The sequence below is a fragment of the Suricata suricatta genome, chromosome 2, assembly GCF_006229205.1.
Source record: "Suricata suricatta isolate VVHF042 chromosome 2, meerkat_22Aug2017_6uvM2_HiC, whole genome shotgun sequence".
Taxonomy (NCBI): Eukaryota; Metazoa; Chordata; class Mammalia; order Carnivora; family Herpestidae; genus Suricata; species Suricata suricatta.
In genome coordinates, this window is record NC_043701.1 from 177,956,487 (window position 1) to 177,974,949 (window position 18,463).

The following is an 18,463-nucleotide window of genomic DNA, read 5'->3' on the forward strand; positions in this document are numbered from 1 at the left end:
GGGGAAGGGGCAGGGGGGTGATGGTCATGGAGAAGGGCACTTGTGGGTAAGAGCACTGGGTGTTATATGGAAACCAACTTGGTAATAAACTATTTAAATTTAAAAAAATCCTTTAACTCCTAGAAAGACGGACTGGGCATGTTGTCTATTCAGAAACCATGAGGATCCGTTTGCAGAGAGGGAAGATGAGAACAAAAGGATGAGCTAATCTTTGAGCCAGGCCTGAATTTAGTTTCTTACCCTTGCGTTTCTTCCACAACCGCCTGTCTGTTGCCTAAAAGTGGCCCACGAGGTCACCAGCATCAGCCCCCCACACGCCTTGTCCAATCCTTCCCATCCCAAGCTGGCAGCAGTGGCTCCCTCTCCCTGATTCCGGCTCTGTATCTGTCCTCACTCGGAGCTCCTATTCCTTTCTGAGAGTTATATGTATATACTTGCTCCAATGACGTGATCAGCTTCTTAGAGCAGAATCCATAAGTTTCTCATCTGTGACATTGTTCCTACCCCCACCCCCAGACACAGCACACCTATATACACACATACACACACTCAGTCTTGACAACAATGACTGCTGTTCGAAGGGTGTTCACTGTTAAATGAATAAATAAGTAAATGCTTGGATAAATGAATCCCATCTGGCTGATCCCAGTTTACATATCTGTGTCTACCCCCAAATATTAACGAAAGAGAGTACAAGTGCATTAAATTCTTAGATCTCATGTCTAAGTAGCTAAAAATTCTTTTGAAACCTGAGTGGCATATACCATTTACTGGCCAGTAGAGTGCATAGAGCCAGTGCCGGACCACTGGGTTTGGGGCAACTCTCTCCTACCTCCCAGCCATGTGACTCTCACCTGTTTGCTTTACCTCTTTGTGCTTCAGTTTCCTTATTTGAAATGGGAATAATAACTATGCATTTCATGGAGTTGTAAGGAGTAAATCAATGAGTTTGTGTAAAGCGCTTGGCAAAGAGCATGGTGCATAGTCATGCCACGTGAGTGTGCGTTCGGTGCCGTGGGGTGTGTCCCGTGGAATAGCACCGTTCAAGGAAGAGGGGTTCTGTGCCACCACCAAGCTGGGTGAAGAGGGGGCAGCATTTCTGCCCTTCACTGATAGTCATGGCCATTTTGTCAAAATTCCTCCCCCAGCATCCAGCAACTCCCAACTTGCTTTCTATCTCTATGGATTACCTGTTCTGGATATTTCACATAAATGGAGTCATACAATAAGTGGTCTTTTGTGTCTGGCATAATATTTTCGAGGCCGCTCTTCTCTTTAAAATTGTCTATGCTGAATGAGTTATAAAGAGCTAATTGAATTCTTCTCCTGGAAATATGAAGCTGATGAGAAAAATCCTTCTCTTTCCATTTGGTATCAAACGTGAGGAGTCGTTTTCCTTGTATTGTTGTTTCCCGACAGCACACTCAACTTCCACGGTCCCAAAAGACATTAACCACCCACCCACATCAGCAGGTAGGCCAATGAGCGATGGTTACCACCACCAAAAATGGGTGTGATACCTTGGGTTTGCCACTTCCAGCATTTGCACCCATAGCAAGGATGATGAGCTGAAGCTCAGGGCCAGGGAAGATTCACTACCCAGAGGTCTAGGGACAAGGTGACGCTAATGTCAGCATCAACACCCGATTTTATGCTCCATGAGGATCAGGGTTTTGTCTGTCTTGCTCATCACTGTACCCCCAGAAGCCATCACAGTGCTTGGAACACAGTAAGCACCCAATAAAGTTTATTGAGTCAGTAAACAAATATACAAGTGCTGCACATGTGGGCAGGCCATTTAATCCCTCTTGGGGGAATTTCATTCTTGGCCAAGAACAATCCTGCTGGACAGTGCATGGTGCAAAGGGGAGGCAAATCCCTCTGCTTGAGGACACAGACATCAGTCTGGAAAGTGCCCCTGCTTGTACTAATATCCCTCCTCAGAAAGAAGTACTAGTATTTCATAGGTGAGCAAGCTAATGAAGCCCAAATCTTGCTTAAAAATATTTTTTTCAGCCTCAGCAGATAATGAAGAGTTACCAAGTCTCATATCAGGTAGGTCAATGCCATCACCAGTCCTTTCTATCCAGATGGAGGGTACAAACAGATGGGCCATGTCACTAGGTTATATGATGTCCTCCGTGGGGTCATCCAGGGTAATCAGCATCCTTATAAATACAATCTTTTTTAAAACGTTCGCCCAATTCATCACTGACTTATTTTACCAGTGTGGAGCACCCTATGCAGAGCCAGGAGTTGATGTAAGTAAGGCCTTTGGAGGCAGCAGGATCACATTTAGGAGCTTGCTATCAGCAGCTTGAATTTGACTTCAGCTTCATCAGAAAGTCATTCTTCATGAGAGTGTGGCCAGTCCAGATGTTTTGGAAAGGTGTGGCATAGTTGTGGCTCTTCGCAAGCTACAGGTTGAGTCCTTTTCTGACAGGTTGTCCTGTGTCCATCTCAGGAAGAGAAGTTTCCGTTCTAATCCCTGTTTCCATGCTGTTCCAGCTCTACCTGTGGATGACTCCCTGCCTTCCAGCCGCAGAGCCAATGCTCCTTGGCCCAGCGCATCAGGTCAGCAGCTTCCCCCGCAGGATGTGCCATTGCTCCCGAAGACCCCAGGGGGTCACCTCTACCAGGGTAGGAGCCTGGGGGCTACAGTAGAGGCCTCGGAGGTGCCCAGGGAAATACCACAGTTATGGGAAGAAAGATCACTTCCGCCAGGATTTGTCTGGGCCCTCCCACTGCTTTGGCACCTGATTATCCTCACTGTCCTGCTGTTCCAGCAAAACTTTCTTAAGTTCAGAAAATACAGAGATTAAGAAAGCACATAGCCATGTCCCCTTTACCTATGCATGACTGACGCTTACATTTTGGTATATTGGTTTCTCAGGCTTACCAGGAAATAAAGCATCAAAGATAAATTTCAAGTTCCTCAAATTCCCAAATCCCAGTCTCCAGTCTCTCCTTCCTAAGAGATAAACACTCTCTTGAATTTTGTATATATCTTCATTTTTAATATTTTTACAAACAGGAATTCTGTGATCTCTATGTATATTATTTCATGTTTTCCTTTCACACAAATTAGACTATTCCCTATATATAATCAAGTGCCTCTTATTCTTTACTCAGTTATGTTTTTGAGATTCACCTATGTTGGTACACATATATAGACACTTTGCTGCTTTTAACTGCGGTATTGTTATTTTTTTAATAAGCCATTTAAATTATGCATTTCCCCACTGTCAGAGATGCATTTTCTTAATTTTTCATTTCTGCCTTGTTGATGTCAAGTCCTAAAGCACCAGTGTATGAGAAATACATATTCCACAACCTAATCTGTTTTTTTAAGTGACTCATAAAAAGCACATCACGTAGTGGTGTAATCATTAAGCCATTTTTTCCTAGAATGCTCTTATACATGCGGAGTAACCACGAGATTCTTCTTAATTTGTAAGCAAGGCAAATAAGGCGAGTTGAATAGGGGAGCTTCAAACACTTACCTAAACTTTGGTTTGCACAGAAGACTGGGCCATGCTGAGGCTGGTAAATGGCACCGGAAGATGCTCTGGAAGGGTGGAAGTCTTCTACCACGGCGCCTGGGGGTCAGTGTGTGATGACGGCTGGGGTCTGCAGGAGGCGCAGGTTGTGTGCAGGCAGCTTGGGTGCGGCCAGGCAGTGTCTGCCCCCTTGGGCGCCCACTTTGGCCCAGGGACTGGAAAGATTCTGCTGGATAATATGCACTGCAACGGTGAGGAGAGCCACCTGGCGCTGTGTGCCCATGATGCCTGGTTCACGCACAACTGTGGGCACGAGGAGGATGCCGGAGCCATCTGCTCAGGTGAGGGGGTCCTTTTGCATTCTAAATGAGTCGTGACCAGAAAGGGTTATTACAGAAACTGAGCGATGAGCCCATGGCCCCTCCAGTGAGGGGGACGGTTTCTTCTCTTTGCACTAACAGGTTCTCTGACAAGCCCCTCCCCTCCAGGTAAGACGGACTTGGCCATTTCTATATCTTTTTTTTTTTTTACAGACTTTTATTTTATTTTTTTAAGTTCATTTATTTTTTTAATTATTTTTTTATTTTTTAATTTTTTAAATTAATAGTTTATTGTCAAATTGGTTTCTATGTAATTCTTAGTTCTAGTTCTGGCTGGCTAGCATTAACCTGGGTGATAGAAGTGGAATGGAAATGGCCCCGTTAACTCAAGCTGTAAGCAGTCTCCAGAAGTGGGTTTGATTGGTCCATATCACTTAAAGCCTAAAAGGTTTTCCCAGTCTATAGTTCAATGCCACCATAACACAAGGAGCTCAGAACACAGGCATGTGTTGCTGACCTTGCTTTCATGCACTCAGACTCTCCTCTAGGAAACCCGCTCATCCTGACCGGAATGACCTCTTCTTCTGGGAAGCTCCCTGAGGGTAGGTCCCAAGCACCATTTAACTTGGTGGAGAGCTCAACAGTGAAGAGCAATATCACCAAAGAGCTAGTTCAGAAATTAGTTAAATACCCAATCAGCCAGGTGCAGGAATCTTCCCAAATCAGAATGAAATTACCAGGCAGCTGCAGTCAAGACCGGATTCTTATGGGGTCTTTGGGTAACTGGAATGGTCATTGATTTTAGTAGGTATCTATGACTATGCACATCAGTCATCCCAAACCACTTATTCGGGAGAAAATTGCCATTTATTTTCCAGAGTAATTAGATAAGCAAATCATCCCTCTGGAGTCTGTGGGGTCTGATCCTTTCTAACAGGTGAAGACACCACATAGTTGGAAATTTATGCTTATGTGCTCTTGGAGTACCTCTGTTATTAGGAAAAACCTTGGGGGCATTGCAAGCCTTTTCTTCTTATCCTAAAGCAGTGGTTTTTAAACTTTATTGTGTAGCAGAATTACCCACTGGGCCACCCCCAGAGTTTCTGATTCAGCAGGTGTAGAGTGAGGTCTGAGAATATGCACTTCCAGCAAATTCAAGATGCTTATGCTGTTGATCTGGGGACCTCACTTTGAGAACCACTGTATTAAAAAGAAAGGACTCTTTGTCCTAATAAATAAAAGCATTATCATCTCCATCACCATTATCATTCTCACCAGTGTCATCATCATCACCGTCACCATTGTCATTGTCACCACCATCACCATTGTCATCATCACCAGCACTATCATCGTCATCATTGTCATCATCATCACCACTGTCACCATCATCACCTTCATCATTGACATCATTGTTGCCATCATCACCATCATCATCTTCGTCATCATCACCAACATCGCCATCATCACCATCATCAATGCCATCATTATCCACATCCTTGTTACCAACACCAATACCATCACTATTATCAGCAAAAACTACTCGATCTAGTAAGCCAAAGTTCATACTAATGAATCACTTCTCTGGTTGTTTTTAGTGTATGTGTTTTTTTAATGGTTATGGATATAAAAAGCTAAACATCCTAACAAGAATATAAGTAAATTATTTGCAAATATATGAATATTCATTATTACTTAAGTAATCAGGTCTCTGTGGATGAATCATTTTCCATTTATTGCTAGGAGCCTGATGTGGTTGCGCTCATGGCCTCCTTTTCATCTGATAGCCACTGTTCTAATCCAAATCCTCCTCACCCCTTCCTCCCTGGATGGACACAGACTTCTCCTAACTGGCTTTCCTGCCTACATCCTGCCAACATTATAGTTTATTGTTTACATGCAATCAGAGCTACTTTTCAAAAATAAAAGTGCTTATTGAAATATGACTTACCAACAGTAAAGATCACCATGTAGTTCAAAGAATTTTGATAAGCGCTTACAGTTTATGGTTGTGTAAACATCACTACCATCAAGATGTAAAACATTTCTACTACCTTAAAGAGTTTCCTCATGCCTTTCTGTATTCAATCCCTTCTCTTAACCCCCAGGTCCTGGCAACTCCCCATATGATTTCTGTCCCTAAAAAGGTTTGAGTCTTTCAGAACGTTATATATTTTAATCAGACAATATGTAGTATTTTGTGTTGGGATTGCTTACTTAGCATAATACTTTTGAGATTCACCCATGTAGCTCCAAGTATCAGAAATCCATTCTTTTTTAATTGCTGAGTAGTATTCCACTGGATGGATGTGTCAGATGTGTTTATCCATTTGCCACTAGATGAATATTGAGTTTATTTTTAATTTTTGACTATGATTAAGCTGCTTAAAACATTCATATATGGATTGCAAACTATTCCCCAAGGTGGCTGTACCCATTTTGCATTCCCACCAACAACATATGAGAATTACAGTTGGTCAACATACTTGTCAACACTTGGTTTCTATTTTTTGTTTGATCATTACAGTCTCTCTCCCATAATGAGAATGATCTCTCTTTGTGGTTTTAATTTGCCTTCCCCTAATGACTAGTGATACTAAGCACATTCTAATGTGCTTATTTACATCTCTTCTTTGGTGAAGTATCTGTTCCAATCTTTTATCTTTTTTGTTTTATTATGTTGTAAGACTGGTCTTTATATATTAAAGAAGTATTACAAAAATATTATATATTATAAAATACTGGGTATAAGTATTTTCTCAGATTGTGTTTTGCAAATATTTTCTCTCAGTCTATAACTTGTCTCTTCATTTGCTTAGAAGTCTTTTTTAAAGAGCAGAATTTTAAGTTTTAATGAAATCCAATTTACCAAAAACATTTTTTTCTTGAGTCAAATGTGCTTATACATTCTATTTAAGAAATCTTCACTTGACTAAAGGTCTCAAAGATTTTCTCCTGTTTTCTTTCAGAAGTTTCATAGTTGCAGGTTTTTCATTTAGTTCCATGATCCATTTTTGTTGATTTGTAATATAGTTAAAGGAATTTTTTTCCATATAGATCTCTAATTATTCCAAAGTCATTTGTCTAAAAGAGTCTTCTAACTCCACTGAAATACTGTGCTTAGCACTTTTGTCAAAAATAAGATATCACTGTGGTGCCTGGGTGGCTCAGTCGGTTAAGCACCTGGCTTCCGACTTCGGCTAAGGTTATGATCTCATGGTTCATGGGTTCGGGCCCTGCGTTGGGCTCTGGGCTGACAGCTAGCTCAGGGCCCAAAGCCTGCTTCAGATTCTGTGTCTCCCTCTCTCTCTGACCCTCCCCTGCTCACACTGTCTCTCAAAAATAAATTAAAAACATTAAAAAATTCTTTAAAAAATAAGATAATCATTAATATGTGAGTCTATTTCTAAACGCCCTCTCTTGTTCCACTGACTGTTACTATTCTCATGCCCGTGTCACATTGTCTGGATTTTTATAGCTTTAGACTGTGTCATGAAATCCTTTTGTTCTTTTTTCTACTTTTTCAAAATTGTTTTAACTAACCTGGGTTTGGGCCTTTCATATAAAAATTTTGAATCAACTGTCAATCTCTACAAAAAATATATGCTGGAATTTTTAGTTTAAACTGTGTAGAGTCTATATGTACATTTGGGGAAAATTGACATCTTAACAATATCGAGTTTTCTGATCTATTAACACAGGGCATCTCTTCATTTCTTTAGGTCTTTCATTTATCTCAATATTTTTTATGTTTCCATGTTCAAGTTCTGCCCATCGTTATCAGACTTAACCATAACAGTTTCATGGCTTTTGATGCTCCTATTAAAGATATTTTTAAAATTTTCTATTTTGATATTTATCTTTGTGGCTAGTGAGTTGTTTCCCAAAACAATGAAGTATTTATTGACTTAGAGATATTTTAAGTTTTGAATTTATTCATTCCTTAGTTTATTAACCTTTTTCTTATCCATTGTCAGGCTTGATTTCCAGTTTTATAGATCAGGAAACAAATATTCATTACTAATGTGTGGTGGAGTAAGAATCAGATCCCAGATTAGAAGAATCCTGTCTTTAGTAAGCTGAAAATTCACTAAGCCCTTTAAATTTTTATTTATTTATTTATTTATTTATTTATTTATTTATTTATTTATTTATTTTGAGGAGAGAGACAGAGCATGAGCAGAGGAGAGGCAGAGAGAGAGGGAGACACAGAATCCGAAGCAGGCTCCAGGCTCTGAGCTGTCGGCACAGAGCCTGACACGGGGCTCAAACTCACGAAACCATGAGATCATGACCTGAGCTGAAGCTGAAGTCAGACACTAAACAGACCGAGCTTACTCAGGCGCCTCTAAGCACTTTAGAACTGGCTTTTATATTTCACCAAGAGATACGAGAAATTTGTTTGGAGTTCCAGATAACTTTCCCCTTTCTCAGCTTTAGTTGTGTGTGTGTGAAGTGTTGGTCATCACTAACCAATGTTTTCTTCTCTTTGTAGCTGCTGAAATAACAATGGAGCCCATTACCTCTGAGGAAGAGCACACACCAATAGGTACTTAAAAATGCAGCTGTTTTGAGTTTATACTGAAACGTTATATCTTCTAACTTATTCAAGTTTAAAAGTTATTTTGTATTTCTGGAAATTAGAAAAAAATTGAAATTTAGTAACAAACATTGCTAGGAATCTCCAGTCCCTAGCAGAATCCTTGAAGTGGATAAATAAAGATGTTTCTGAGAATATGCTCCCAGAACGACAGATCAACAGCATGTTAAGATGAACTGCAAGCTCTAACACATGTGGTACACGCGCACGTGCACACACACACACACACACACACACACACACACACACACACACACAGGTTCTTTGGTCCAAATGAATTTAAGAAACATTGCATTAAACAAATTGAACAGATTCCTTTATTACAAGAGACCTAGGAGCCTTTAATATACAGGTAACTCTATAAAATCCCCACTAGAGGGCGCCAGGTGGCTCAGTAGTTGTTTACTTGGCTCAGGTCATGATCAAAGTTCATGAGTTCGAGCCCCTCATCTCTCCCTCTCTCTGCCTGTCCCCCACTTATGCACACTCTCTCTGTCTCTCAAAAATAAGTAAACATTAAACACACTTTTTAATCCCCACTAGAGGTCACAGCAGGCAATGCTCATGAATTATGCTTGACCCGAATCCTCTTTCCCTTATGTATCATCTCTTAGGAGGCTTTTTGCATAATTTAGAAAGGAAAATTTTAAATCTAAGTATCTGGGATTAATACATATGCTACCACAATATCCTAATCAAATGAAACTGCGGGGTGCCTGGCTGACTCAGTCAGTGAAGCATGTGACTCTTGATCTCAGGGTTGTGAATTTAAGCCCCACGTTGGGTGTAAAGATTACTTAAAAATAAATATTTTTTTAAAAATTAAAAGACTAGTTCCTCATGTCCCTGAATGTCTGAATTCAAGTCGCTGTCCTCCCATACCTGTACAGCCTGAAATGAGCTCTACCCACATCTCCACCTCCTGGTAGGGTCCCCGGGTCTCCGCAAGAAGACATATCCTGTATATTTGTGTTTTTTTCTGTTGACATCCCTCATAATCCACCTCATATTACAGTTACTTGTACATGGATTCTAGCTTCTGACTGAGTTTTAAGGCTTTTATTTATTTTTAATTTTTTTCATTATTTATTTTAAGAAAGAGCAGAGAAGGGGCAGAGAGAGAATCCCAAGCAGGCTCCGTGCTGTCAGAGCAGAGCGCAATGCAGGGCCTGAACTCATGAGCTGTGAGATCAGGACCTGAGCCTCAATCAAGAGTTCGGTGCTTAACCGACTGAACCACCCAGGCACCCTGAATTTTAAGCCTTTTAAATGCAAGCACTCTAACTCAGTTTTTTTGTACTGAATAAGTATTTGTTATGAATTTGGCACACAGCAATATGAAATTGCAAAGGCTGGCTTTATTGCCATTAACTCTCCTTAAGTATGAAGTTCTTAAGTTTATCTTCCGTTTCTTAAAGATTTATTTCTACTGAGCCAAGGATTCAAGGATAAGTTTACCATGAACAGCTAACAGACAACTAAAAAAAACGAAACCATCCTATTTGATGGTGACTTAGTCAGATGAATCCAAAGAAAACACAAAGCTCCGGAAAGGTCTCAGAATGAATCCTTTGGGCAGTGTGTCTGCTTTCTTCTTTCTGCTCCCCACGGACTGATGGTGACCTCCTTTTGTGTTGCTCCTAGTTGATGTCTTCTCGGAGCCCTCACTGACCACAGCCCCCACGGCCTTGACTTCTCCACCCGCAGGTATGGGAAGCAGTTCCTAGGAAGTTAAGGGCTGATGGAAAGGAGGGAGAGAAGCATGCGTCCAAGCTGGAGGGAACATGGGAGACAGCCCACTGACAAGTTATGGCATTTAGAGCAATTTTCTTCACCTTTTTTCACCTCTTCTATCACCTCAGTTTTTTCATCTGTAAAATGGAACCCCATGCCCTACCACATGGGGTTGCAAAGATCAAGAAAGAAATATTTGCGTCGGTGGCTCCCAGGGGCCCTGGCATTTCACCCACAAACAACAAATGTCAGTTCCTGTCTCAGTTTCCTTTACATAGTAAATCCATACAGAACGGTTATGGGGCCAAGGGAGCAAGGGGCTGGGAGACCAATGTAGTCTGGACAACAGAGGTCCATAGAGCTATGGTCTGCGTCTGGATCTTTCCTATTTCATTAATATATTGACATCTCCTATTTCTATCCTGTCCGTGGCAGAGGAATAACATATGGATAAAGTGATTAGAAGAAACTGGGAATTCTGGATTTTTTGTTTAAAAGAGTTTCATCCTTTGAAAGGGGAGATTTACTAAAGACTCATTGAAGGGATTTGAACTTGAAGATTATTCTGGCTATTCTTACTGTGCGGGTACATGAGGACGGTGTGATCTTGCCTGTTTGTAAACTGGGAACGTGATGACCTAGGCATTCAAAAGGATGAAGCCACCCTCTAGATATGGGAGGGCCAGTCTCCCAGTGTTTCTGCTCTTTGTGCCTCCCCAGGAGCCTTCATGGCCGTGAGGCTGGTGAACGGCACAGGGAGGTGCTCAGGCCGAGTGGAGGTTCTCGTCCAGGGCACATGGGGGACCGTGTGTGATGACCTCTGGGACCTGGCCGAGGCCACAGTCGTGTGCCGCCAGCTGGAGTGTGGCCAGGCCGTGGCGGCACCCACGGGGGCCCACTTCGGGGCAGGCTCCGGGAAGATCGTGCTGGACAACGTGCAGTGTGCAGGCAGCGAGAGCCACCTGGGGCAGTGTGCACACAGGGGTGAGGCCGGGCACAACTGCGGGCACCTGGAGGATGCCAGCGTCGTGTGCACAGGTGAGGCGCTGTCACCTCCCAGCATGTCACTGCTTTTATGCCCCCTCAGGCATTTTCAACCTGTGTTGAAATTAAGTCATTAAGCAATGTATTGAATAAACCCCATATTGTAAGCCTTATTATAACAAGCCAGGCCTGTGCCTTTCAACCTTCAGGTACTAATGGTCCACCAGCACCCGCCCCCACCCCAGGTTCTGAAGCTGTGTCCTCAATGTCCACACTCACAGGTGGGTCATCTTTGCTTGCTGCCTTTGCTTTTGGCTCTATTTACTCTCTAGAAGATGCTTCCTCAAGCTATACTCTGGTAGAGGAACTTAGAGATGGCAGAGCTGCCCTTCCTGGACAAGGGTTGTAGATAAGAATAAAAGAGGGCATGACATTTTACAAAACGAGATGCTTATCCATCACCTGGAACTCTCGAAGTGCTCCTTTTCTGTCTGTCCGTTGTTATTGCTGAGAAATCCAAATTGTATTCCACAGGTTCCGGAGTCCATTTAATCAATTTTAAAAGAACCCAAGAGGTTAAAAGCATTATAAAAAGCAGATGATGCCCAGCGCATCTGACTATATAGATGACTATATAGATGACTATATAGATGACTATATAGATGCCGGCAGCGGGCCAAGCTTACTCAAATTGGTGCCTATGGAGCCTACAGGGGCGGAGAAAGCTGCAGAATGTCCAGGGCTGGGACACCCAGTGTGAGCACCGTTCATGCATCCGACCTGGGCTCGGTCTCCATCTCCTCTGGCGGCCCCCATGGCACCTGCGGGTTATTACTGATGGTTAAGGCCAGCTCCACCAGCACCATATTGCCAACTAAAAAAATGAAATCACAAACCCATTCTCCACACTAAATATCCAGTTTGCTGCATTAATTGCTATTTGACACTCTAAACACTGATTTGTCCCAACTGACCTTATAATGATATGGCAGTAAGATTATTTGGATTGATGTTTTGTAAGGCAAAATCAGGAACAGGAGCCACTCAAAATCTCACATTGCTTAGGTAACACATAGTCTGGATAAAATGATCAAACACCCAGGGCAAGCCTAAAAAGTCCAACCGTTGAGACAAATGCCGTGCCTCCATGATTGCGCACAGCTGGTTGTTCCCTAAAAGAGAAAGAAGAGAGATGGAGACAGAGAGATCCAGAAATCAGGGGCATTCAGAGAGCTAGAGTGTACAGACCATGGGGAGTATTCCAAAACCTCACCTTAAAGGCAGGACAATTAAGTTTAAAGACAGGGTTGACTGAGAGTTTTCCTGCCTAAAACGTTGTGGAGGAAACCAGTAGAAGACACAACGTCATATCTGAGTGTGAATTTTCAGGACGTTCTCATTGTAAACATCTTCTCTTCCTTTGTGGGGTTAGGAGGTTCTTGGTCACAATGTTGTCCCTGTTTGTACCATGTACAGGTGACGGACTGGCAGCCACTACACCCACAACAGACTTTTCTATCCTTCACTCTACGCTCCTACCAGCAGGTAATGCCGCTCTGTGCCTTGCTTCATGTTTCCTGAGCCTCTGTTCTGTCCACACACAGAGTTAAGTGCTTTCACAGTGTTGTTACTCCACTATAACCATAAGGGAAGGTATGATTTCCAACATTTCATAAATGTATAAACACGGGCACAGAACAGATGAACAGAAGACACTGTGTGACGACACCAGAGTCACACAACCAAATGTGTTGAAGGTTGGATCGCCCAGACCCGCCCAACTGCAAGGATCACTGTGGTTGTCTTCACTGTGTTTTTCTTGATGACATGGATCAGTGTTACCTCGGGGGCACTAGAGAAGGACGGTGAACCAGAGCTAACTGCGCATCCCAAGATGACTAGAGAAAATTATATGGAATGGTTAAATGTTAAGCGTATTTTAGGCTGTCTACAAGAGAGAATTACTGTAATAAAATATATGAAAGACAAAGTGTTACCTATTAATTTCCATTTTCCCTGCACTGTTCCATTTGAGCAAAATTTATCTCCTTGGCTATATCCAGGCCTTCTTGTTAGCACAGACGCTAATGCCTTTTTGCCTCTAACTACAGACCTAACATTTCCAGGGGCTCCTGGGTGGCTCAGCTGGTTAACTGTCCAACTCTTGATTATGACTCAGGTCATGATCTCATGGTTCATGAGATGGATCCCCACACCAGGCTCCCTGCTAACAGCGCAGAACCTGCTTGGGATTCTCTCTCTCCGTCTCTCTCTGACCCTCCCAACGCTAATTTGCATGCGTGCTCTCTCTCTCTCTCATTTTCTCTCTCAAAATAAATAAACTTAAAAAATTTTTTAAATAACTAACATTTCTATAAGCCATATCTCCTATATGAACATCACCAGGTAAGAAACAAACAATTCCTTTAAATGTCACCTGGGGATATTTACTTCCAAGTCCACAGGCCCACATTGCAGAAGACAAATCCTCTCAATAAGAATAAATAGAAAACCTAAATAAAATAAGGAATCTACAAAGCCTGTTCTTTTACTGTGGGTGATGAGGATTATGTCCAGAGACAGAATTTCTGAAAACCTGAGCTATTATTACGTAGCAATATACCATAATATAAGAAATCCCCCTGACCTCAGAGAGCTAGGTCTCCAGTCTCTTTCTTGTACCTCCCCAGGAGCCTGGGTGGCCGTGAGGCTGGTGAACGGCACAGGGAGGTGCTCAGGCCGAGTGGAGGTTCTCGTCCAGGGCACGTGGGGGACCGTGTGTGATGACCTCTGGGACCTGGCCGAGGCCACAGTCGTGTGCCGCCAGCTGGAGTGTGGCCAGGCCGTGGCGGCACCCACGGGGGCCCACTTCGGGGCAGGCTCCGGGAAGATCGTGCTGGACGACGTGCAGTGTGCGGGCAGCGAGAGCCACCTGGGGCAGTGCACGCACAGGGGTGAGGCCGGGCACAACTGCGGGCACCTGGAGGATGCCAGCGTCGTGTGCACAGGTAAGGGGCTGTATTTTCTTTTTTAACACAACATTACTTTGTCTCCTTTTAGACATTTCTCAATGATTATTTTAATGACTCATATTACAAATGGCACCATAGACCTTAGCATGTGGATTTCTTCTGGCCGTTAGGTGCTGATGACTCACCAGGCCCCAATGCAACCACAGAGCGTAAAACCGCCACCCACTCATACACACTATCAGGTTGGTCCCATCTTTGCATGGTTCTTTTGCTTTGAAGATTTTCCTCCTTGGAATGTCCCTTTCCTAAGGCAAGTTAGCAGGGTCTTTGCACTGAATAACTTTAGGGGACACCACCCTGTGAGAATACACCGTGAATTCCGTCACCATGCAAGTCACCTCATGCCATACATGAATGTGGTTTGTGCCGCTCAGTGGTTCCTGCGTGATTGAGTCACTCCAGGATGGAACAGTTACCGGCCATCCTACATCAGAGCACATCATACAGAGCAGCACAGAGCCGAAGGTGGATCAGGCTTCTCATTTCACCACCCAGACCTCTGAAATAATTCCTGAACTGGCCTAAACAAAACCTGGACCTTGAGAATATTTATCTTCCTCTTAGGGGTTCAGGGCCTCAGTCAATTAAAGTCAAATCAGCTGAGATCAAATTAATTTTACCAAATGATATTTATGGTGATCAAGATGTATTTTAAGGAGCGCCTGGGTGGCTCAGTTGGCTGAGCGTCCAACTTCAGCCCAGGTTATGATTTCACAGTTCGTAGGTTCGAACCTCACATCAGGCTCTGTGCTGACAGCAAGCTCAGAGCCTGGAGCCTGCTTCCGATTCTGTGAGTCCCTCTCTCTCTGACCCTCCCCTACTCATGATCTGTCTCTCTCTGTCTCTCAAAAAAATAAATGTAAAAAAATTTTTTTAAAGATGTATTTTAAAAACTGCTTATAGGCTCACATAACAGTAGATATTTGTATGATCAGTATGTAGCATCCTTTTAATATCAGGGATCTAAAAAATTTAAAAAATCAAGTGGTTAGAAGAGGACACAGCATATAAAAATAAATCCTTTCTCCTCTGTAGGTGTTTGATAGGAGAACAACAAAGCCCGTTCCTTAAATACGTGATAACACGGGTATTGTAATAAAGTGGTTGCTAGTGAAATTCCCCCTGGCAGCGGCCACACGCCCATAAGATCCCCTTCTTCACCTTGACAGGAACTGGGTCTCAGGTGCTTTGCCACTAGGAGTAAAACTTCGGGTGTGTATTTGACATACTAAGCCCGACTGTACATTGTACCTTGTATGATGAACCATGTGGCCAACTAAAAACTTACATTGTTTTCTTTTTCTATTACAACTCATTTTAAATAACCATTTGATGGTTTAACTGCTTCTAGATGGTCTAGTCCCAAATTAGTTAAACAGATCAAAGTAATTAAGTGACTAGTCAATCACTTACATATACAAAATAACATTATGAAAAGTCTCAAATTCACTGACAAATGTAAAAATAGTATCATGAACCCCTGAGTATCCAATACTGAGTTTTATCAAATCCTAACATTTTGTTCTAATTGTTTGAGCATCTTTTTAAAACGATGTTTGAGATCTTTTTTAAAAGAAAACAATACAGCAGCCATCAGGTGGCATTTTCCCCTAAGTTGCAAGGGTTAGTTTAACGTATACAAATCGATAAGTGTGATATAAGACATCAACACAATTAAACATTTTTAAAAATGGGTGAAATCATTGAATGGGTTTAAGAGTTCACTTATCATGATGAGCACAGAGTAATGTATAGAATTGATGACTTACTATGTCATACACTTGAAACTGATGTGTTGCTGTATGTTAGTTATGCCATAATTATAATTTTTAAAAATAATTAAATAAATCATTTAAAAAATAAATCACATAATCACACAAAGTAATCTCAATAAATGCAGAAAATGCGTTTGACAAAACTTAACACCATTTCGTGATGAAAATACTTAACAACCTAGGTGTAGAAGGAATCTACCTCAACGTTACAGAGGCATGACAGAGGTATATGACAAGACCCCAGCTGACATAATACACAATGGGAAAAATTTGAAAGCTTTTCCTTAAAGATCAGAATAAAAGCCAGGGATTCTTACTTCTGCCGCTTCTATTCAATATATTACTGGAATGCCTAGGCAAGAGCAACTAGGCAAGGGAAAGAAATAACAGAAATTCAAATTGGAAAGAAAAAAGTTAAATTCTCTCGGTTTCCAGATAACCTGATCTTACATATAGAGAACCCTAAGCACTCCAGAGAGGAAAAATGTTAAAACTAAAAAATGAATTTAGTAAATTTATAAGATACAGAATCAACATACAAAAATCAATTGTATGGAAATTTGAGTGGCGCCTGGGTGGCTCTGTCGGTTAAGCGTCTGACTTCAGCTCAGGACGTGGTCTCACCATTCCTGAGTTCGAGCCCTGTGTTGGGGGTAGAGCTTGATTTTAAAAATAAATAAATTAACTTTTTAAAAGGAAGCAAAACAGTACTTTATTGCCATTTTATGAGTCAATAAGATGAAAACGGGGCTGCCTTCGTGCCCTATGGAAGCCTCACATGGCTTAGGCTACTCAGAGCCCAGATAAAGGCACCAAAAATCAAAATGGGAAACATTCAGCTGTGTAATTGACTGCAGGTCTCTGTGACAGAACATGTCTGGATTGATCCTCAAAGAAAATGAGGGGGGAAATCTACCATTGGTTCTGTGGGCACTTAGAGAACCGGAATGTGCTGGGCGAGGGCGTACCATCCATGTGTGAGCATTTCATCCCACAGTGGGTTCTGTTACCCATGTAGGGTGAGCGTTACCTGGTCACGCAGTCGGAGCGTGGACCCAGACCATAACAGGACAAACTTGCGCCTAGCCATCTGTTTGGGCCTATCAGAAGTTCACCCTCCCCGCGTGGGGAGGTGGCATCTAGTGTGAACAAGGCCCCTCCTTGCTTTACACGCACAGGTGATGTGCCAACAGCAGCCGTGCCCACCACAGAGCCCGCGACACCTCCCACGATGACCATCCCAGCAGGTGGGTTGCTATTTGTTCTTCGGGGAACGGGGAGGGGGAAGGGGGCACTGTGTGCGGGACACCGGGCTGGCCGCTTCCTGGGCCTGATGCCACACTCAGTGCTGACCACAGCCTGGAGAGCACTCCCGGCGCGTGTAAGAGCAGAGTCAGGAAGCGATGTTTAATTCTGACTGTGGCCTTCAAGCTGGCTTGGTGTTCAAATCTTTGTCTTTCTTTCTTTCTTTCTTTCTTTCTTTCTTTCTTTCTTTCTTTCTTTCTTTCTTTCTTTCTCTTCTTTGTTTTAAAGCTTATTTATCTCCTTTGAGAAGGAGACAGAGAGAGTGCAAAAGGGGAGGGGCTGAGAGAGAGGGAAAGAAGGAAAATCCCAAGCAGGCTCTACAGGGTCAGGGCACGGAGCCCGATGTGGGGCTCGAACACATGAAACCATGAAATCGTGACCTGAGCTGAAATCAGGAGTCCGACGCTCAACCGACTGAACCACCTCGGCACCCTGAAACTTTATCTTTCTGGAGTTAAAATGAGGGGATGTCCCAATTACTGGGGATGCTTCGATTTGTCCCTGCTGACAGGTGACAGATTATTTGCAGCCACAGCCACAACGGATCCTGCTGCCCTGCCATCGACACCCACGCCCCTGGCGGGTGAGTCCTGGGGAAAATGAGGGAAGCGGCTAATCTTTGTGGAACGACCAAAATGTGATGAAGCAGAGAATCGGACGCTTTCATATAACTGACAGTTCATTGAGCGCTCACGAGACCCTCCAAGCATTATTCTCCCCACAACCCTCATCATTGTGTCATAAAATGAGACACAGAAAGGATCATTTTCTAGCATCACCCACCTGGAACATGGTGAAGCCAAGATTTGGGCACATGTCAGTCTGACCCCAAACCCGTGTGACTATTAGCCTTTTGGGGAGTGGGGGACAGTATGTCCAAAGCTACCTCTGGACTACTGGGCAAAGAACATTCTTGCAAGCCTAATTGCTATGGTGGAGGTACATTAGGACCATAGTCAGGAAACGGGAGGGATCAGCTGTGCATAGCCACCTAGTATAGTAGTTTTTCATATAAAACTCCTAATGGGAAAAAACTTACAAATTTATAGTTTCCAGTGTGACAGACAGGCAAAATGTATCCTTTTAATATATTGAGCACTCTGTATTCGGAATGAGCCCCAACCTGTCTCTTCCTTCTTCACCCTGGGGGACCTGTCTGTGCATCTGCTTTACAAAAAGAGGAAAAACTCAATGTACCATTTGGGCATCTTAAGGT

General features: G+C 42.8%; 1 protein-coding gene across 1 annotated transcript in view; it reads left to right on the forward strand.

Moving 5' to 3' along the window:
• LOC115276511 (deleted in malignant brain tumors 1 protein-like) overlaps positions 1-18,463 on the forward strand; it is a 104,831-nt gene that overhangs the window by 14,776 nt on the left and 71,592 nt on the right. The window contains exons 8-18 of the mRNA XM_029920556.1: positions 2,017-2,055; positions 2,509-2,817; positions 3,524-3,841; positions 8,313-8,366; positions 10,062-10,124; positions 10,872-11,189; positions 11,345-11,416; positions 12,612-12,680; positions 13,826-14,143; positions 14,278-14,349; positions 17,121-17,189. Of these exons, the coding sequence (XP_029776416.1) occupies positions 2,017-2,055; positions 2,509-2,817; positions 3,524-3,841; positions 8,313-8,366; positions 10,062-10,124; positions 10,872-11,189; positions 11,345-11,416; positions 12,612-12,680; positions 13,826-14,143; positions 14,278-14,349; positions 17,121-17,189 (1,701 nt within the window). The remainder of the gene's footprint in view (positions 1-2,016; positions 2,056-2,508; positions 2,818-3,523; positions 3,842-8,312; positions 8,367-10,061; positions 10,125-10,871; positions 11,190-11,344; positions 11,417-12,611; positions 12,681-13,825; positions 14,144-14,277; positions 14,350-17,120; positions 17,190-18,463) is intronic.